Below are 19,431 nucleotides of genomic sequence, written 5' to 3' on the forward strand. Positions count from 1 at the left end.
TTCCACACCTTGCCTGTTGCAGGTAGATGGGCAAAGGCCAGTAGAGTGCTTACGTGTGTGTTTTCGAATGATGGTCTCCTCTCCCCACATGCAAGCCGGAGTGGGACTGCCGGGGCTTTAGGGCGCTGCACCTTTCCTTCCCTAAGGACCTCGTCACTTCTCTGCATACGGTGAGCCACTCAGCCTTCCACAAACACCTTCCTCAGAGTCACTTTTCTCCACACCCTCCCCATCAGATGTTCTGTATCATCTCTTTGATGACAGGTGCCAGGAGATACTTCGGTGTTGATTTCACCTGCCTTTCTCTAAGCCCTGGAGATACTGGGCATCTTTTCAGGGATTTTTAAAAAGGAAAACACAAGTTCACTCTTCTTCACGCTTTGGCGCAGGCTTGTCACCAGTTGGCCCTCACGTCCTGCAGTAATTTCTTGGGAGCCTGGTCACTCACAGCAGGAGTGTTGAGGAGTCCTAACTTCCCTGGGTGTGTAACTATGTTCTTGCCTCGCATAGGCCGTTCAGGGCACTGGCCTGGCTTTCATCGTCTACACGGAGGCCATTAAAAACATGGAGGTATCTCAGCTGTGGTCAGTGCTCTACTTCTTCATGCTGCTACTGCTGGGCATTGGGAGCATGCTGGGCAACACGGCTGCCATCCTCACCCCTCTGACGGACAGCAAGGTCATCTCCAGCTACCTGCCCAAGGAAGCCATCTCCGGTGAGTGGGCCAGGCACCAAGGCGGTGGGGCTCGGGGGGCCGAACAGAGGTGCTGTCCTCAGGACGCACCTGCTCCCTGAGTCACTGCCACATCCAGGAGTCCTGCCACAGCTCTGTCAGGCGTTCTGGGAATGTAACTCACCCCACGTCTGGCCCTCCACATCATGGGCAAGTCAGGTGGTCACCCCAACCTTCAGCAAAGGCCAGACTCCCCAACATGACCCTCCAAGCTCTCCAGGCATTCAGAGAACATGCTTTTGTCTGTGCTGACCCAAGAATAATGATGACAGTTTGTACATTTCTTAAATACACTCTCAGTGAACCACCACCGAGTCAAGGTACAGAGCCTTTCTCTCACCCGAGAGCCCCTTCCCGCTGCTGTCCAGGCAGCACGCCCCACCCCCAGCAGCCACCTCTGCTCCGAATGCTGCCTTCTGAGGTTGCTCCTGCTCTCACACTGCAAGTCAGTTAAATCACACCGTACTTACCCTGTCTGTCTGTTGTCGTCATTCAAACTCAGTCTGTGAAATCCACTCTGGTTCAGTTCAGTTGACTCTGCGACCCCATGAACTGCAGCACTCCAGGCTTCCCTGTCCATCACCAACTCCGGGAGCCTACTCAAACTCATCTCCATTGAGTCGGTGATGCCATCCAACCATCTCATCCTCTGTCGTCCCCTTCTCCTCCCACCTTCAATCTTTCCCAGCATCAGGGTCTTTTCCAATGAGTCAGTTCCTCGCATCAGGTGGCCAAAATATTGGAGTTTCAGCTTCAGTCCTTCCAATGAATATTCAGGACTGATTTCCTTTAGGATGGACTGCTTGGATCTGCTTGCAGTCCAAGGGACTCTCAACAGTCTTCTCCAATACCACAGTTCAAAAGCATCAATTTTTCGGCGCTCGGCTTTCTTTATAGTCCACCTCTCACATCCATACACTCTGTGGCAAGCAGTAATCATCTCTCTCTTTTCTGTGAAAAAAATCCATCGACAGCCCACACTCGACAACATATCTGCCCATTCTGCTCTTGGTGGACAAGCATGCCTCTCCACTTCACTCCACCACCCATCCAACCCTCAGTGTGTGGAGGACCCTGGCCCCCCAAGCCCTGCCTCTGATGACACCATTCCAACACATCCACAACGGCCCTCCAGCCCCAACCCAGCTCTGCTCCTGTCAGCGCCCGCTGGCATCTCTCCTCTCAGGAGCCAGCACTGTGCGGCTGCAGCTTCCCGACGGCTCACAGCCTGTTCTCCCCTCGGGACGCTGGTGGGGCTCATGGCGGGTGGCAGTGGACGGCGAGGGGGCAGCGTTAGGGCCTCATACTTTTTGGGGGGGGTGTCTGAATTCCATCACTGCTGCTTTTCGTGCTGTGTGATGTTGGCAAAGTTACCCGACATCTCTGAGCTTTGGCTCCCCCACCCTATAAAAGGGGGCTCACCTCCCGCTACCTGCCTCATAGCCTTCAGGAGCCGACAGGGGACAAATGCCTAAGGCGCCATGGGATCTCGGTCAGCGTTTATTTCTCCTCTTCCCCTCTCTACCCCTCTCCCCGGTCAGATGTCAGGCCTACACTGGGAGTCCTGCAGCTCAAGTCTCCTCCCCGCTAACTCACCTCCCCCGAGCTCGGAGGTTGAGTCGTTGGGATAAACAACATAAGCAGGCCCACAGCCCGGGTGGGACCACTTAGACATCAGTGCCCCGTTTTACCTTCTACACTGGGTCGGGTGTCCTCTGCCAGACCCCTCCGTGAATGAGCGTCAGGAAGTCCTGCTGACACACCTCCCACCGCCTTGGCCCCACGGGAAGCTGGGGGAACAGGCGGGTGAGCAGGGGGTCCTGTGGTCCCAGGTCTGTTGTGCCTCGCCAACTGCGCCATCGGCATGCTGTTCACCATGGAGGCTGGCAGCTACTGGTTCGACATCTTCAACGACTACGCTGCCACGCTGTCCCTGCTGCTCATCGTCCTGGCGGAGACGGTCGCCGTGTGCTACCTGTATGGGCTGAGCAGGTAGGGCTGCATGGGAAATGCACCCACGAAGGCCACGACTCCCAGCACTTTCTCCACATGTAGTTTCCAGAATCCCGGAGAAGCCTCTCCAGTCTACTATAAGACAGACACTGTCAGGCTATGTCTAAATTCAGGCAAGGGTCAAGCTATGAGAAACAAAGAGAGGGGCCGCAGACACGGACACCACAGTGGTGGGCTGCAGGGCGGGAGGGACGGGGCAGGGCTGCCCTCGGGGCCCCCCGGGGCTGAGAACAGCTTCATGGGCGTCTCACCAGGCCCTCTGTGCCTGCTGGTGCTGGGCGCTGCCCTCCTGTCTACAGCAGCAGCCTCTACCTGGAGGCTGGCACCAGAGGCATGTCCTCTGATGTCCACTCCCCTGTGGGCGGTCGCTCTGCCCTCTTGGTGGCAGCCTGTGCCCTTCTCCCCTCCCCCAGGACCCCTCTCCCCATGGTCGTGTTCAAGCACCAGTAGTGCCCAGCACAAAAGCTTCCTGAGCACAGAGGGCTCCATGGCCTGGACCGCCTGCCTCCAACAGCACGGACTATCCAGACTTTCTCTCCCCGCTCTCCAAACAGATTTGAAAGCGACCTCAAGGCCATGACTGGACGCGCCCTGAACTGGTACTGGAAGGCCATGTGGGGCGGCGTGAGCCCGCTGCTAATCATCAGCCTCTTCATCTTCTACCTGAGTGACTACATCAGCACAGGGACCCTGCGGTACCAGGCCTGGGACGCTGCCCAGGTACCTGCCACCTCGGGGGTCTTCCTTGCCTCTCCAGAACAGGGGCGGTTATGTGTCACAGCGGGGAATCATCATCCAGGTCCTTGCTTTCTTCAGTTTTTATTGGAGTATGGTTGCTTCACAATGTTGTGTTAGTTTCTGCTGCATGACAAAGTGAATCAGTCATACACATATCCATTTTTTTTTTTGCACTTTCTTCCCATTTAGGTCACCACAGAGCTCTGAGTAGAGCTCCCTGTGCTACAGAGCAGGTTCTCATTAGTTATCTATTTATATGCTGTATTATATATATGTCAGTTCCAATCTCCCAATTCATTCCATCCTCCTCTCCCGCTGATACCTCATTGTAGTTCTCATTTCTCTAGTAATTTGTGAAATCGGAGTCTTCTGTGTTTCCAAGGGTGGAATGTTTCGTTCTAGTTCTGTGAAGATATCCTTGGTAGTCTGACAGGGATTGCAGCGAGTCTGTGGCTTGCTTGGGGCATGTAGTCATTTCACAGTATGGAGTCTTTCAGGCCAAGAACACGGTAGATCTCTATTCGTTTGTGTCATCTCTGATTTCATCACTGTTTTATAGTTTTCTGAGTACAAGTCTTTTGCCTCCTTAGGTAGGTTTATTCCTAGGTGTTTTATTCTTTTTGTTGTGATGGTAAATGGAATTCTTCGTTTCTCTTTCCAATCTTTTGTTAGTGTACAGGGATGCGAGACTTCTGTGCATTAATCTTGTGTCCTGCAACTGTAACAGATTCACTGATTAGCACCAGTTTTCTGGTGGCTCTCTAGGATTTGCAGATGACATACGATACACAGAAGAGAGTGATCGTTCACCTTCTTTTCCAGTGTGTATTTCTTTTTCCTCTCTGATCACTGTGGCTAGGACTTCCAAAACTATATGGACTGGACCTACTAGTGCACAGCACAGGGCACTGTGCTCCGTGGCATGTGGCGGCCTGGATGGGAGGGGAGTCTGGAGAGAATGGATACATATGTACGTATGGCTGAGCCCCTTTGCTCTCCACCAGAAACTATCACAACACTGTCAACCAGCTTCACTCCAGTACAAAAAGTTAAAAGTATCTCAGAAAAAGTCATAGAGTTATGGATATAAAGGTTCCCACTACTGTTGTAGCAGACACTGCTCCTGCTCTCAGCATCTGGGAATGCATCCCTTATGCATCCCTTCTGTGTGGACATGGAAGTGATTCGTGAACTCAGAGCCAAAGTGCTTGCTGTTTCCTCAGATGTACAAGCTGTTTGGCTGGAACTCTGCAAGCTTATTACCAGTCTTGGACATTTTCTTAATTTCTAATTCCTAACAGGAAATAAAAAGAGGGGGAACAAAGTCATTAAGGGGGCATACGCAACGATTTCAGAAGAATAGACTGAACATACACAATATACCCTTTCCCCGATTATGAGCGAAAGAGGCTGTTATAAAGTCATAGAAATAGTAATTTGAGAGGGCAATTTATTCTGTTTACATGGAAAAGAGAACACTAGTATCTTCATCTACAAATACAAAGCAGGTCTACAAAACAGCACCTCACATGAAGCCCCCAAAACAGGGAATGGGAGGAAACTGTGGAATAAGCATGGTGGGAGGGACGTCCTTGGCCCGTTCCTGATCTTAGCGGAAATGCTTTCAGGGTTTCACTGAGAATGAGGTTTGCTGTGGGTTTGTCATTTATAGCCTTTATGATGTTGGGGAAAGTTCCCTCTTTGACTACTTTCTGGAGCGTTTTTTCTGTGAGTGAGTGATGAGCTTTGTCACAGCTTTTTCTGCATCTGAGACAGAGAACATAAAGAGCAACAGACGCCTGTGGGCTGCTTCCCACAGCCACACTAGGCGCGGCGTCTTGGTTTACACACCGTACGTACGTTGGTTGACAGCAGGCTCCCTCGACTCGAGCGTCCTCTGGTTCCTTGGTGGGAAGGCAGCGTTTGTTGGCTTTGGAGCCTCAACTGGTTTGTCATCAATTTTGCATTTAGGGAAATACCACAAATCCTACCAAATGAGTCCATCAACCCTTCTCTTGAGACGAGAGCTGTGTTACTGGACTTAGTAGCTAACAATCCACATGGGGGTGGTTTGAACTCATTAATATTAAATAAAATTTAAAATCCAGCCCTCTCTCATCTCTGGCCACATTCCCAGGGGCCACCTGTGTCCGATGGGGGGCAATCCAACGGGACAGCACTGGGCAAGGGGAGCCCCTGCCCTTCGGTGCCTCTGTTGCTGCCTTGAACGCAAGCCTTCATCATTCCCATGGTCGCTCTTCACAGGGAGCCCCAAACAGCAAGCACGCTGCTTGTGTTCACTGAGGGGCACGGACACGCTCCTCCTCCCACCGGGGGGGCATCTCCTGACACTCGGGTTCTCTCCTCAGGGTCAGCTGGTGACCAAGGACTACCCGCCCCATGCCCTGGCCGTCATCGGGCTGCTTGTGGCCGCCTCCACCATGTGCATCCCGCTCGGGGCCCTGGGCACGCTCATCACACGCCGCCTCAAGCGAGGAGACACAGCCCCTGTGGCCTGAGAGCCGGGCACCCTGGGACCTACACCAGCTGCTCTATTTCAGCCCCTCACCCAAAGGTGGGCGCATCGGCTGCTGCCAGAAATCCCAACTCCAGACCCTCTCGGCCCGCTGTCTTCTTGCCAATCAGGAAGGTGAGGAGGTGACTCCCTGATGAGGAGCCCCGTCCTGCCCACCAGGCGGCCCTGTGTCACCTCTGCGATCCCAGTCACACCCCGCCACCAGAGGCAGGATTCCCACAGCAAGTCTGGAAGGTGGCTGTTTGATGGCAGCAAAGTCCAACAAGCAGGGTGCACTGTGAACTGAAATTTGACTTTAATTTTTATTAAATAAAATTTTAGCATTTTTTTTTCTGAAGAAATCTCAAAATATTAGAGGGCATTCATTTGTAGAGAAGTTGGGAAAAGGAGTTTTCAGTGCCTAAGATGACAAATCTCAATGTCATCAGAGCAAAATGAGTTCTACTTTCAGTCACGGTGAGCCTGCAATCAACTGTGTTCTTCCCTGAGAGGATGGGCTGGCCATAAAGAAAGAGGGGCTTTGCTCAGGGCTCACACAGGAGGTCACGATTCCCTCACCTGCGGCCTCTCCACGAACAACCCAAACCCCAGTGTCTCAGAGCCCTCACCAGCTGCCAGAGCCACTGCAAGGATGAAAGTGAAGCCAACTTTCCCACAGGCCTAAGGTAATATTTGGACATAACGACCAGCTCTTTACAGGAAAGGCCATGATCACAAGTTAGTGTTAATTTACTTATACGTAAGTCTTCTAAAATGTAAAGAGAGGCTCTGTTTGAGACCAGTCTTTCTAAAGTGAAGACACCGTATTTATGACACGGCATTAGTTCACCATGCAAACATCTGCTTTTAACCTGTAACAGTAAGCAGGTCAAGGTCATCCTGACTTGAGAGGGTCCCTTCCTGTTCTAACATTCCTGAATCCCATGATCGCAGTGAAGCACAGGAAGGTTCTTTGGGTATATTGTACAGACATCTTTAAACACACTTACTCACTCACCTGGGACATCGGCTGGAGATGGCTTTTCTTTTAAAACTTTTTATTTTCATGCTATAAACTTCCAGCTTCACCTGATGCCCAGTTATAGAAAGACCATTTGGAGATGTGGGGTAAGCTGGAGAGTCACATGTAGATCAATGAAGTTAGGACAGACCCTCATCCCAGATACAAAAATAAACCCCAAATGACCTTAAAGACTGAATTAAATATAAGACATGACACCATAAGATGCAGAGAACACAGGCAAAACATTCTCTTGGCATAAACCACACCAATATTTTCTTAGGTTAGTTTCCCAAGGCAATAGAGATAAAAGCGAAAATAAAATAGGGCCTAATCAAACGTATAAGCTGTTGCACAGCAAAAGGAAACCATAAACAAAACAAAAAGACAACCTATGGACTGGGAGAAAATATTTCCAAATGTTACTAACAAGGGCTTAATTTCCAAAATTTACAGATAGCTCATATAACTCAACAGTAATACAGCAACCTAAGCCAACACTGGGCAGAAGACCTAGACAGACATCTCTCCAAAGGCAGCGTACAGATGGCCAATATGCACATGGAAAGGTGCTCAACATCAGAAATCATGAGAGAGATGCAAATCAAAACTACAGTGAAAACATCACACGGGTGAGAATGCCCGTCACTGACAAGTCTACAAATAAATGCGGAGAGGGTGTAGCCAAAAGGGGCCCTCCTACACTCTTGGTGGGAGTGTTCACTGCTGCGGCCACCGTGGAAACCAGTATGGAGGTTCCTCACAAAACCAGAGTTGCCAGATCACCTAGCAATCCCACTCCTGGGCATACATCCAGGCAAAACTAGAATTCAAAATGATGCATGCACCCGTATGTTCTTGCCAGCACTATCACAGCAGCCAAGACCTGGGAGCAACCTCAATGTCCATCAGCAGATGAATGGAGAAAGATGTGGCACGTATATGCAGTGGAAGATCACTGAGCCACAAAAAAGGACAAAATAATGCCGTTTACAGCAACAGGGATGGACCTAGAGATTCACACTATGCAAGTGAGAAAGAGAAAGGCAAATATCATGATATCGCTTGTAAGTGGAAGCTAGAACACAACGCAGAGGAACTCATTACGAAACAGAAACACTCAGAGAACCGACTTGTGGTCACCAAGAGGGAGGGATGGTGGCCGAAGGATGGCCTGGGGGTCTGGGACTACTATGTACAGGATGGACAAACAGCACGGTCCTACCGAAGGACACAGGGAACTGTATTCTACATCCTGTGATAAACCGCGATAGGAAAAAAAACCACTCAGCTTTAAAATGTATGATTTACGTACCACATCTAGTCAGTCCTGTGAGTTCTCATCAGAGGGTTCTTCAGTGTCCAGACCCCTCAGCTGTCAAGGTTTGAAGAGTGGACACGCTCGATAGAAAATACACCAGAGTCTGCTCCTACCACCTTCCAGCTCGGGCCCCACCTCAGCCCTCAGTCACGATCCTTAAACAGAGGCACCCCTCCGGGCTTGTTCGTCAGCTGGGCGTCTCAGCCCCAAATGCCAGGGTCCTTAGGAGCGTGGACAAATTCTGTCCTCAAGCAGCACCACACTCACAGTGCTTGGGCCTCAGTGGTCCTCCACCGCAGTGTCCCTGCCAGCCCGCCGGGCGCACTTAAAACTCCTGGTGCGCGGGCCACCCCGGAACCTGAGAACCGGTGCCCTACTGGAGAGAGATGGGGAATGGGCCACCCCTGGGACCTGAGAACCGGTGCCCTACTGGAGAGAGAGGGGGAATGGGTCAAACATTCAGGCGCATTAACATCAAAAGTGACCTTTAAAAGTCTGAGAGCACTTTTGAGCACGGAAAAGTCACTTCTCCAAAATAATTTCTGCTCACAAAAGTCAAACACAGAAGAACCATTATTATAGACTAATGTGCTCCAGATGAAACTGTCTCCAGTTTCAGTTCAGTTTTATCCTGGTTTCTAAGAACTGCATGAAGAGCAGAACATTTCACAGTCATCCTCTTAAACCACTAGTCCTGTTTCAAAGAAGCCTTTCCTGGCTGTTTTCTAGGGACTGCACCTGAGCAGTCATCTTGCCATCCGTCCACCCTCCTCCAGGAAGCCGAAGGAAGAAGGCACACTCCATCCCCGCACGCTCAGCGGCACCATGACATCAGCACCAGGCAGGGGCTCTGTGAGCTTCCCACTTACACTAAGCACACCAACTCCTAGGGCTAAAAAGTCAGGCAGGGAAATATTGTGTTTTTAGCCACCGTCATAATAAAACCCTAAACAGGTATCTCTCTCGGTCTTTTTGGTCATTTATGGAATGTCGTTTCGAAATCTCTAAACACAAGTTTTTCCCCTCATTATGTAAACATACTACCTAATTTTGGGAAAAAAAGGAAAATAAAGGAACAGAGAATCTGTCTGATCTCTCTTTCATATTTGCTTCCTCCTATGCACTGAAGCCACACCAGTGCAGTAGTGTGGGAGGGTCATCACCTGAGAACAGGGTCAGATGGTAACAGAAAGGGCAGAATCCCAAAGAAAAATCAGGGAAATAATTCTAATTTGCTGGATTTAAGCAGAATGTAAGCTCTTCTGAATTGCTGCAGAATCTTTCCAATCCTTCTGAGAGAGAGGTCCTGGGCAATCTGCCCACCTCAGGATCCCTTGTTGGCTGAGGCCACAAGAACCCACTCACTAGGCCTGGGTGTGACCTTGGAACTGTCCTGGGGTGGAAAGGGTGTGTTACCTACTGTGTTAGATTTTTTTATAACTTGTTGTACATAAAAATTTGTGGCTATTGCATTTTATAGACAGAAAAGCTGGGGAAAAGAACTCACCCTACATTTTCTACCGAACATTCAAGGAAAGAAAGAAAGAAAGAAAGAGAGTGACCGGTTTAAAAAATCCTTTTGCAAGGCAAAAAGTGCATCTACAAATATGAAATTCTCAACCAGAACTTTCTGACCCGTCTCTTCAGGTCAATCTCATGTCCTTTGGCTACTGCACGTGGGCAGTAGCCAAAGGACAGGATCCACCTTCATGGAGTCTGAAAACCAGCCCTGGGGAGGTTCTAGGGACAGTTCCAGTCCCTGGACTTGATCGCTATCAGATTCTAGAAGGGAAGAGAAACAATAATAGATAATAAATGATAACGATCACAGACTGCGGTCTTTTCTAAAAAGGAAATAAACGAGTCTGGTGATGGTGTGAGAGGGACAATGCATAATATCAAGTGGCTGAGGAGGAGAGGCGGGGCCTGAATTTTGGAGAATGAACTGGAATTGCTGGAATTGCTGGAAGGTCCATCCAGGCAGAGGCAGTAGCCGTGCAAAGGCCCGCAGGGAGGAGGAGCAGAAAGGAGGCCTGCAGCTGGACTGGGGAGGAGAGTGATGGTGGGTGGGCTTAGGGAGCAGAGGGGGACCAGGTCAGATGAGGCCTGGTAGCCTTCAGAGAGCAGCAAAATCTCACCCGAGGGCCTTAACGTGGGGCCCTGGGTCACCCAGCTGACGCTGGAAGATCACTGGTAGCTGTGGAGAAGGGACCGGAGGGGCTATAAACGGGGGTACGAGCCCATGGGAGAGACGGGGTTGGGGTGGACACTGACAGGAGGAACTGGTGGGTCTGAGGTGTGTTTTGGAGGGGAGAGCTGCTAAGACTTGCTTAGGGACAGGATGCATAGTTGAAAGGAGGAGACGGATATAATGTCACACTTACTGGGTGGATGTTGGTGGCATTTTCTGAGATGGAGAAAGCTGGGCATGGAACCAGCCAGTCTACAGAGTACAAATCAAGAGCCCTGGGTGGGGGGCGGGGGAGGGAAACACCTCTGCTAGACTGCATTAAGTTTGAGGCGACTGTGCATCAGGGGGGAATATGTGGTAGGCTGAACATTAGAATCTAAGCTTTGGGAAAGATCCAATCTAGAGGCATATTTTTGGGAATCACAGTATAAAGATGCTATTCAACCCGGGTTTCTAAACAGCATCACCAGGGGCGAGTGTGTACGTGGAGAAGAGGGCTTAGGGCGGAAGGCTACAAAAACCCCAGTGTTACAGACACAGCCACGGCTTCCTTTCCATTCTTCTCACAGAAGAGGGGGTCTGTGTGCCTCCCCAGGCATCTGAATGGGCTTCTGAGTGATCCGACCAGGGAACCTGGTGGAAGGGACGCCCTCTGACATCAGAGGCTCGACCACACAAGCTTCCACCTGGATTAGTGGACCCCTCACTCGGGCCGCCCGAGGCTGCAGAGCCGCGTGGAGGCGCTGAGCTAACAGAACCAGTGGCGCCCGCCTCTGGCCTCCCTTGCGTAGCGCCAGACCAACCTGGACCAGGAAGAGCAGCCCCCTGTCAGCTAATAGACCCCCGTCAGCGCCCCCTGGGTCACAGGAATCACCCAGCTGAGCTCACACCCAGCTGTGACTCCTGACTCTCAACACTGTGAGACTACCTTCCAGTAAGAGGAAACCAGAACATAGAGGACATCAACGGGTGAGACTGTGGAGTAGAGAACCCAGGAGGAGGTGTGCTCCCAAAAGCTCAGACAGAAGGACATCTCCAGGTCTCCTAGACACGACTGACGACCTGTACTTTCTACTTCTCATCTCAGAATCTACACTTAAACTCGACTGTAACAGGAGATCAATTTAGGACATAAAATGTAAGATGATATTTTAATGGATGATACTGTAGCTCTGTACAGCAAGAAAAATAAATACACAAAAGGCATGCATCTGGGCCTTGGGCTAAAACAAAAAAGAAAGACAAAGTCATGCTCAGAATAACTGGTTAAAGGAAGTGCTAAGAACAAACAGGCCATCTAACCAGTTCAGCCAGGACCAGGGCATTCGTGGTGATAATTACACATGTCACAACAACTCATTAACTGTTCCGCTCCCCGCAGTGAAACCCCGTTCATGGCGTCTCTGCATGACGTCCAACCCAGAGGACGGGAGCTGGACCTCGAGGAAGACCTTCCGCCTGTAGACTTACCTGGGCTTCTCAGCAGGTGTGTGTGTGCATCCACGTGGTGATCTTAGCGAACTGCCGTGTGGATGAGAATCAAAAACTGTGCAGAGACCAAGTTCAACACTCAAGTGAGGTCCAAATACAAATCCGAGCCCACGTTTCTCAACTCCAAGGCCAAGTGATTGCTCTCATGCACATCTTATCCAAAATCAATTTCACAGGATGCTCTGTAAATAAAAAAATCCCACAGACCAAAAATTCTGGTGCTGCTGTGTTATACACACCCCTCTCTAGCAGTCACTTTTCAAACCTCTGACAAGCCCAAGAGTTGAGACAACTGTGACTTTAATCTGATGTCTGCAAATGGCTCTCACCTCAGATCCCTATTGTCAAAAAAACAAAAACAGCTATGAGTACCCAAGACTCGGGTTACTGAAAAACACCCTCCGGAGAACCCTCCGGCCCACAGACTGAGGAGCTGGGGCCCCGAGCTCAGGGCAGAGCCAGGCCACCCTGCAAGAGGCATCAGAGTGAGGACGCGTTCTCGGCAGTGGAGAAGCCCGACGCCCCTGGGAGTGGAGGGAGCCTGCAGCCCGACAGGCGGTGCTGTACCACAGGGCGGGGAGTCGGCAGGCTCTCTGCTGCCTCTCCCAGGAACCACGCGGGACAAGAAAACTGGACCACGTGTCAGGTCACAGCACACAGTCTCTCCCGGGCTGCGCTCCTCCATCCCGCACTTCAGGTTTGGCCACGCAACCTGCTCTGACCAATGAAATGTGAGCAGAAGGGGCTGTCACCTTCAAGTGGAAATGTCTCCCTTTCCTTCCTGCCAGGACAACTGGTCATGTTCCCGTGTGAAGCTGTTCCATCACTGGGCCCCAGGATGCAGATGGCACGTCACAGAGCTGCAGCAGACCCTTCAAGGACACACAGAAGCAGTGAGAAATAAGCCTTTTTTTTTTTTTTTTAATGCCCTTGAGAGCTGGAAGAAGCTTCCAGGTGGAAGCTTGTGTGGCTCATTTGTTACCTCAGCATAATCTGATCTACCTGGACAGACACAGGTCCTTTCCTTACTTTACAGGGAGGAAAAAAGACCTAAGAGGTGAAAAGATCAAAAGTATGTCAAAAGGATGCCCCCACCTTGGAGTTGAGCCATGTGGCCATACCCAGGCACAAGCGGTGGGAGCGGATGTTCGGTAAATTCAACACCACTGCAAGTACACACTTCTTTCACCAAAAGTCACAAGAAAATGGAGAGAGAAGTCACAGACACCAACAGAGAATTCCTCTACAAACAAGTATTCCAACAAATCTTTAAGGACAAGCAATCTTACAGACAATTCAGAAGCCCCAAAGGCACAGCACAGGGAACACCCGATTCTCACCAGCTCTGAGTCACGACCTTGGATTGCTCCCCTCCTTCCAGGCTACGTGGCCAGGCTCGCAGAGAGGCCCTGCCCTGTACCCGTGCCCCGCACGGTCCCCTCCCCGAGTGCGCTGACCCAGTGACTTGTTTCTAGTGCAGAGAAGAAGGCACGTGTGAGAGATGAGAGGACACTTCGGAGATGAGGTTCAAGAAGACTGTGACTTATGGGCTTTGATGAACCAAACTGCCAAGATGGAGAGGCCTATGTGGCAAAGAACATAATGTTTTAAAGATAATAATGACTGTGCGCTGCTTTGCATGATTCTTAAAATTCTGAAATAAAAAAGAACATCCCTTTGAAGACAAGGTATAGGAATGACACCAACATTAGTTAGAAAAGAATATGTCATTTTATTTTCACTTACAGATGAGACAGTACATGAATTTAGGAATAAAATTACTGCAGGTTTCTGAAATATTGACACCTCAAGGTCTAACACCAACATTAGCCCATTCACTGCAAAACAACCACATTAGCATTCAGATTTGGTCTTTGTCATGGTTGTTGAAATAAGTTCTTAATGTGAAATGCCCAGTAGCATCTGACGATCCATCACAGTAGACATAAACCGAGTTTTGATATTTTCTCTTTGGAACAAATGATGGTTATTTACAAGTTAAGAGTAGCCAGTTCTAATTACTTACCCTATTGTGAGTGTTAATGACTGACTGTAAGCTACAGAGGGTTTTCCAGCTATTATTTCCTTTCGAGTTTCTAAAAGCAACAACTCTTATTAATGTTTATAAACGATAATGTTGGGAAAAAAGGTGATGTTAAAATCAAGGCGCGTTTTAGAGATATTTAAGGACAACAAAAGGTATTACCATTGGAAAAAAAAACTGTACATAATTTTCAACCACAACACAAATATTGCAGCGGTATTTAATCAAACTATTTTAAAATAGTGGCAATTACACTATCTTAGATACTTCCTAGTTTTTAAATCTCATAATTACAATTTCAATATACAGTTTCCGACTTATTCATTAGAACTATGCACAGCTTCTAAAGCGTATTTTTCAGGTTTATTTCTGCACATAAATTAAAGCTGTCAGTTGGTCCTTGATCTGGAGAGCGATGACTACCTGGAAGCACTGAATTTCAGACACACTTACTGATGCAACAAAAATAATCACAGAGTGAAAAGCGCCAACACTGCTGTGTGTGCACAAGCAGCTGCTGCCTCCAACCGTGTGTGCATAAGCAGCTGCTGCCTCCAAGGGCAACAGAACTCAGCATGAGACGCGCTCAGGGACCTGCATGTCTCGAAGAAAGACCCAGGAAAGCACAGGGGCCAGGAGGGAGGGGCTGACCAACCGCGGCTGCTCCCACACCGGGGCAATCCTGAAGACCGAGGCGGCTTTGGACCTCTAGCATGAGGAATAGACTTTACATTCGCTGATTTCATTTACACCTTTTAAAAAAGATAGAGTATATCTGAAACTTTTCTCATCACACTTAAACTGCACAGTTCAAGCTGACTGAACTCGTAAGGCGGTCCCACTAGAACTCGAGAGGAACACCTCCTTCCTGCTATGTAGTCATGGACGATTTCGTCCAACTAGCTGATCTACGTAGGAGATTTACATGTTATGAACAGACTAGTTAGCTTATCATTAAGCTGTTAAGAAAAGTCCAAAGGTACATGGAAAAGTAAGCCTGCTAAGAGCAACTGCTTTTACAGTGACCATAAACTGAGCTAGAAAAATAATTTCACTGTTTCAAATGAGCGAAGAAGCTAGATTTTTTAAATATATTACTCATTCTGCAATGGCTGATTAAACTGACGATGTATAGGTTCCTTCCATTCTGTGAGCTGAATTCAGGTTACATTTTAATTATACACTAGCTTCAAATTATAAATATAACTATCCCAACAGTAAAGAGATCATCAAGGCAGTTAACACCAGATCAACTCTAAGTCATCACCCCACACCCAGCACAAGATGTGTTCCTGGATAAACGATTTACAAAGACCTCGGCTGCCGTGGAAAGCGGGTCAGTAAAGACTCCAGTTCTGCATAATGGAATCTTCCAGGCCAAGCCGCTTTCCACAGACACAAATTCAGTCTATCTTTTCTTTTTGGACCAATCTGGGAGCATCAACAAAGTCTTTGCCATTGTAAAGAATAATAAAAAATGTTCCGATGCTTGCGACTCCCCAGAAGAGCACATAGGCCAGTGTTTCTGTCCAGGTGTCACCTGTTGATTTTAAAAAACAAAATACTGATAAATAACAAGCCATTTTATTGACACTAGTTCCAGCTTTCAGCTGTTTAGCACATCTTGACAGCATTCAAGTTTACAAACACATCCAAAGGAAAACATAAGAACTCTCAGTTAAGGTTTGAACCAGTGGTTCTCTGACTCTGGCTGGCTTGAGAATCTTCTTCAGGGCTGGGAACAGTGTCAGCTGCAGGGCTCATCCCCAGCCTGTGTGCTTTGGTAGGGCTGGAGCAGGGCCCCCGAAGCTGCATTTCTCAAAAGTTCCCAGATTATGCTGATGCTGCTGGTCAAGGGACTACATTTGAGAACCACTTGACAACACTTCCCTGGTGACTCAGACGTTAAAGAAGCCACCTGCAGTGCAGGAGAGCTGGGTTCGATCCCTGGGTTAGGAAGATCCCCTGGAGAAGGGAATGGCAACCCCCTCCAGTATTCTTGGACTTCCTTTGTGCTCAGCTGGTAAAGAATCTGCCTGCAATGTGGGAGACCTGGGTTCGATTCCTGGGTCAGGAAGATCCCCTGCAGACAGGCAAGGCTACCCACTTCAGTATTCTGGACTAGAAAATTCCATGCACTGTATAGTCCATGGGGTTGCAAAGAGTTGGACACGACTGAGGGACTTTCACTAAAAACCAAAGAAGGGGCTAGAAATCAAACACTGTCACATCTACCACCACAAAGATCGTTACGTTACAACAACTGACATCAAAGATCACTATCCACAGCATCCAGTCCGTCTTCACTTGCGCCACACTCACACTTGTACAGTTGCTGATTCTGACAGCTCTGGGTTTTAAAGCTCTTTCTGGATAAAGAGAAAGGCAGTTCCTCAAAAGTCCACCCTGGGTTGCTCCCCAAAGGGATGATCCACTTGTTCCGGCTGAGTCTCGGTCCTGGCATCCCTGCTTTTGCGGACACTCTACAGGGAAATGTGCGTATATAAAAAGACCGAGACTAACAAAGCTAACTCGACAGCGGAGTGGCTCCCAGGACAGGCATCCACCGGCAGTGTGTTAAAGAAAGAAGTCAGAGGACCGAGGGCGTGGACTGAACCGTGAGCAGCACAGTCCGCTGGTCCCTCATCTTCCTCCCTGCCCCGAACGTGACGTAGGCCCCCGTCCCAGCACACAGCGATGCTGCACTCGAGACGCCCTGGCCTGTTTTCGTCCTGTGAGAGTTCTTACATTTTCAAACAGCTGCAAAAACAGTGTGCAAGAGAGACCATATGTAGCTTGCAGAATCGAAAATACTCATTGTCTGGCTCTTTTCGGAAAACATACGCTAACCTCTGCCCTAGAGTAACAGGAAGGCAGCTCCTTCCTGTGTCGTGACCACCTTCACTGCTGAACACTCGGGGATTACAGAGACGAACAGGTTCCGAGCCACCCCTGAAGAAGCTGGCAGAATTAGTGAGGGGGGTGAACAGGAGGCCTTAATCCAGGAAACTTTTGCTGAGGGCTTCCTGTACCCAGTATGCTTGCCTGGGAAATCCCATGGACAGAGGAGTCTGGTGGGCTACAGTCCATGGGGTCACAAAGAGTCAGACACGGCTGAGGCAACTTAGCACACACGGCTGAGGCAACTTAGCACGCACGCCCTGTGTCCTAGGCACAGGAGGTAAAACAGTAAGACAGGTCTCTGCCTTCAAAAGGTTGCTGATGCACTCTGAAAGATGAGCAAGGATGCAAAGCATTACCACTCTACCAAACTAGAAACACCACAGGGTGCTGGGACAGCACGGGGCAGAGCGCCTCCGAAGATGAATCCCCCAGTGCTTATGCGGTTAGGAGAGGGAAGAGGGAGGGACACACCGCGCTGTGGAGCCCAGAAAGGGGGAGCCGAGGTCTGTGCAGGGGAGCAAAGGGACACTCGAGAAGGGAGCCTGTCAGCCCAGCGGCACCCTTCAGAGTGCCCGAGGCTGCACCTCCAAGCAAAACACAGCATCACAGACTCATTCTCAGAGCGCTGAACAGCACTAAATAAGCAGCTAAGGAACTAACCCCATTAACTTAGCGACACAGGCAAACACTGAGGGAAAAAGAAAACCAGCAACATTCCTGTCTGTTAGCTCAGGTTCCTAGGCAATGCTTCTATTTAAATTTAGTAAGTAAGGTATTAATCTATAATACTATTGACTTGCCCAACAACAGGTGGTTGGTTACATAAACTATACATCCATCAACGGAATACTTTGCAGCCATTCAAAATAAAAGACATGGGGAAATATTTATACTGCTCGGTGAAAAAACCAGTACAAAAAAGTTTATAGGATCTGCCTTTTGAAAAAAAAATACACACCTATAAAGATTAAAACATCAAAATGTTAAGAGTAATTAGCTTAACTCTGAAAGGAAAGGTGATAACATTTTCTTTTTTGTCTAACTGTATTTTCTGTAATTACTATGTATTACTTTGGTAACGAGAAAAAAAAAAAAGAGCTCAAGTGGAAAAAAACACACTATCAAGCTACCAAGTATACACTTTCCTTCCTGTCATCTAAGGACTCACCTGACCTGCTCCCTTTACTCATTCAGTTTAACAGGGACACACCGTACTGAGCAGGCACAGACGTAAGATGCTATACAGGAAAGGTCAACATTCTAAAAGATGAATGTGAAATCAGTGCAGACTTACCAGCCATCAGCAAACAGATAATGCACATGGAAAAGGCAACAACCATGATGATAGGCAGCTGGAAAAGGAAACAGAGAGAGAAACCGTCACGTAAGATGCTAATCGCGGCTGTAAAATCAGCTTTCCCTGAAAGACAACAGAACCCGTCTACATCTAATACACAAAATACCTTTCTTTCAGAAAAAGTCATTAGAGTTTTGATCATAACTGCCCAAATCTTCAAACAGATTAAAAGATCTGAAGAAAGAGGAGGGAGGTCACCCAGATGTGTACTCAGACTCTAGGCCCCCCACTCCAGGACACCCTGCCTGCTCGCATGAAACCCCAGAGAGGCTCTTGCAAAGTCTGGTGAATGAGTCAGAAACCAGAGACGTGTCAAAAACATAGAGATTTCTACATCACAAGTTTGCCTCCAGCAATCCCTGAACCTCAGGGGGAGCAGAGTCTCCCTGAAACGAGAGACACTCACAACTGTTCCACGTCTGTGCTCTCACTTAAACAGCATCTGCAGCTGGACATCCAGGCGCTTCCGCGTCTTGGCTATCATAAACGGCGCTGCGATGGACGCCGGGGTGCGTGTCTTTTGGAACTGTGGTTTCTCGGGGCATATGCCCAACAGTGGGGCTGCTGGGTCATATGGCAGATCGTTCCTAGTTTTTTAAGGACTGCATGCTTTTCTCCATAATGGCTATGCAGGTAACATTCCTGCCAACAGTGAAAGAGGGCTCCCTTTCCTCCATATCCTCTCCAGCATTTACTGTTTATAGATTTTTTAAAATGTGGTACGTATATACAACGGAGTATTACTCAGCCATAAAAAAAAGAACAAGTTTGCATCAGTCCTAGCGAGGTGGATGAGCCCAGACTGCTCTACAGAGTGAAGTCAGAGAGGAAGCAAATACTGTGCATGCGCCCGTGTACGTGGAATCTAGGAAAAACGGTGCCGATGAACCTGTCTGCTGGGCAGGAAATACAGATGGAGAGGACGGGCACGTGGGCGCAGTCGGGGAGGGAGAGGGTGGGACGGGCGGAGGAAGCAGCACTGATGTGCACACACGATCATGTGTAGAATGGAGCTGGTGGCGAGCTGCTGGGAGCCACAGGGAGCCCAGCCGGCCCTCTGTGCTGACCTGGAGGGGGCCGGATGGGGAAGGGAGGGAGGCGCA

At 49.1% G+C, this 19,431-nt stretch overlaps 2 protein-coding genes across 5 annotated transcripts in view; one reads left to right on the forward strand and one right to left on the reverse strand.

Moving 5' to 3' along the window:
- The window catches only part of SLC6A20 (solute carrier family 6 member 20), a 59,026-nt gene extending 49,593 nt beyond the window's left edge, over positions 1–9,433 (forward strand). For 3 of the 4 annotated variants that reach the window (XM_061397040.1, XM_061397039.1, XM_061397038.1), the window contains 4 exons: positions 511–715; positions 2,566–2,725; positions 3,301–3,466; positions 5,854–9,433. In XM_061397040.1, the coding sequence (XP_061253024.1) occupies positions 511–715; positions 2,566–2,725; positions 3,301–3,466; positions 5,854–6,003 (681 nt within the window). In that variant the 3' untranslated portion in view covers positions 6,004–9,433. The remainder of the gene's footprint in view (positions 1–510; positions 716–2,565; positions 2,726–3,300; positions 3,467–5,853) is intronic. The other variant, XR_009732563.1, reaches the window with a different exon arrangement.
- Positions 9,434–13,735: 4,302 nt separating this feature from the next.
- The window catches only part of SACM1L (SAC1 like phosphatidylinositide phosphatase), a 70,394-nt gene continuing 64,698 nt past the window's right edge, over positions 13,736–19,431 (reverse strand). Inside the window, exons 17-18 of the mRNA XM_061397046.1 lie at positions 18,266–18,323; positions 13,736–15,607 (exon numbers count right to left, since the gene is read on the reverse strand). Of these exons, the coding sequence (XP_061253030.1) occupies positions 15,471–15,607; positions 18,266–18,323 (195 nt within the window). The 3' untranslated portion in view covers positions 13,736–15,470. The remainder of the gene's footprint in view (positions 15,608–18,265; positions 18,324–19,431) is intronic.

Source organism: Bos javanicus, chromosome 22 (genome assembly GCF_032452875.1).
Source record: "Bos javanicus breed banteng chromosome 22, ARS-OSU_banteng_1.0, whole genome shotgun sequence".
Taxonomy (NCBI): domain Eukaryota; kingdom Metazoa; phylum Chordata; class Mammalia; order Artiodactyla; family Bovidae; genus Bos; species Bos javanicus.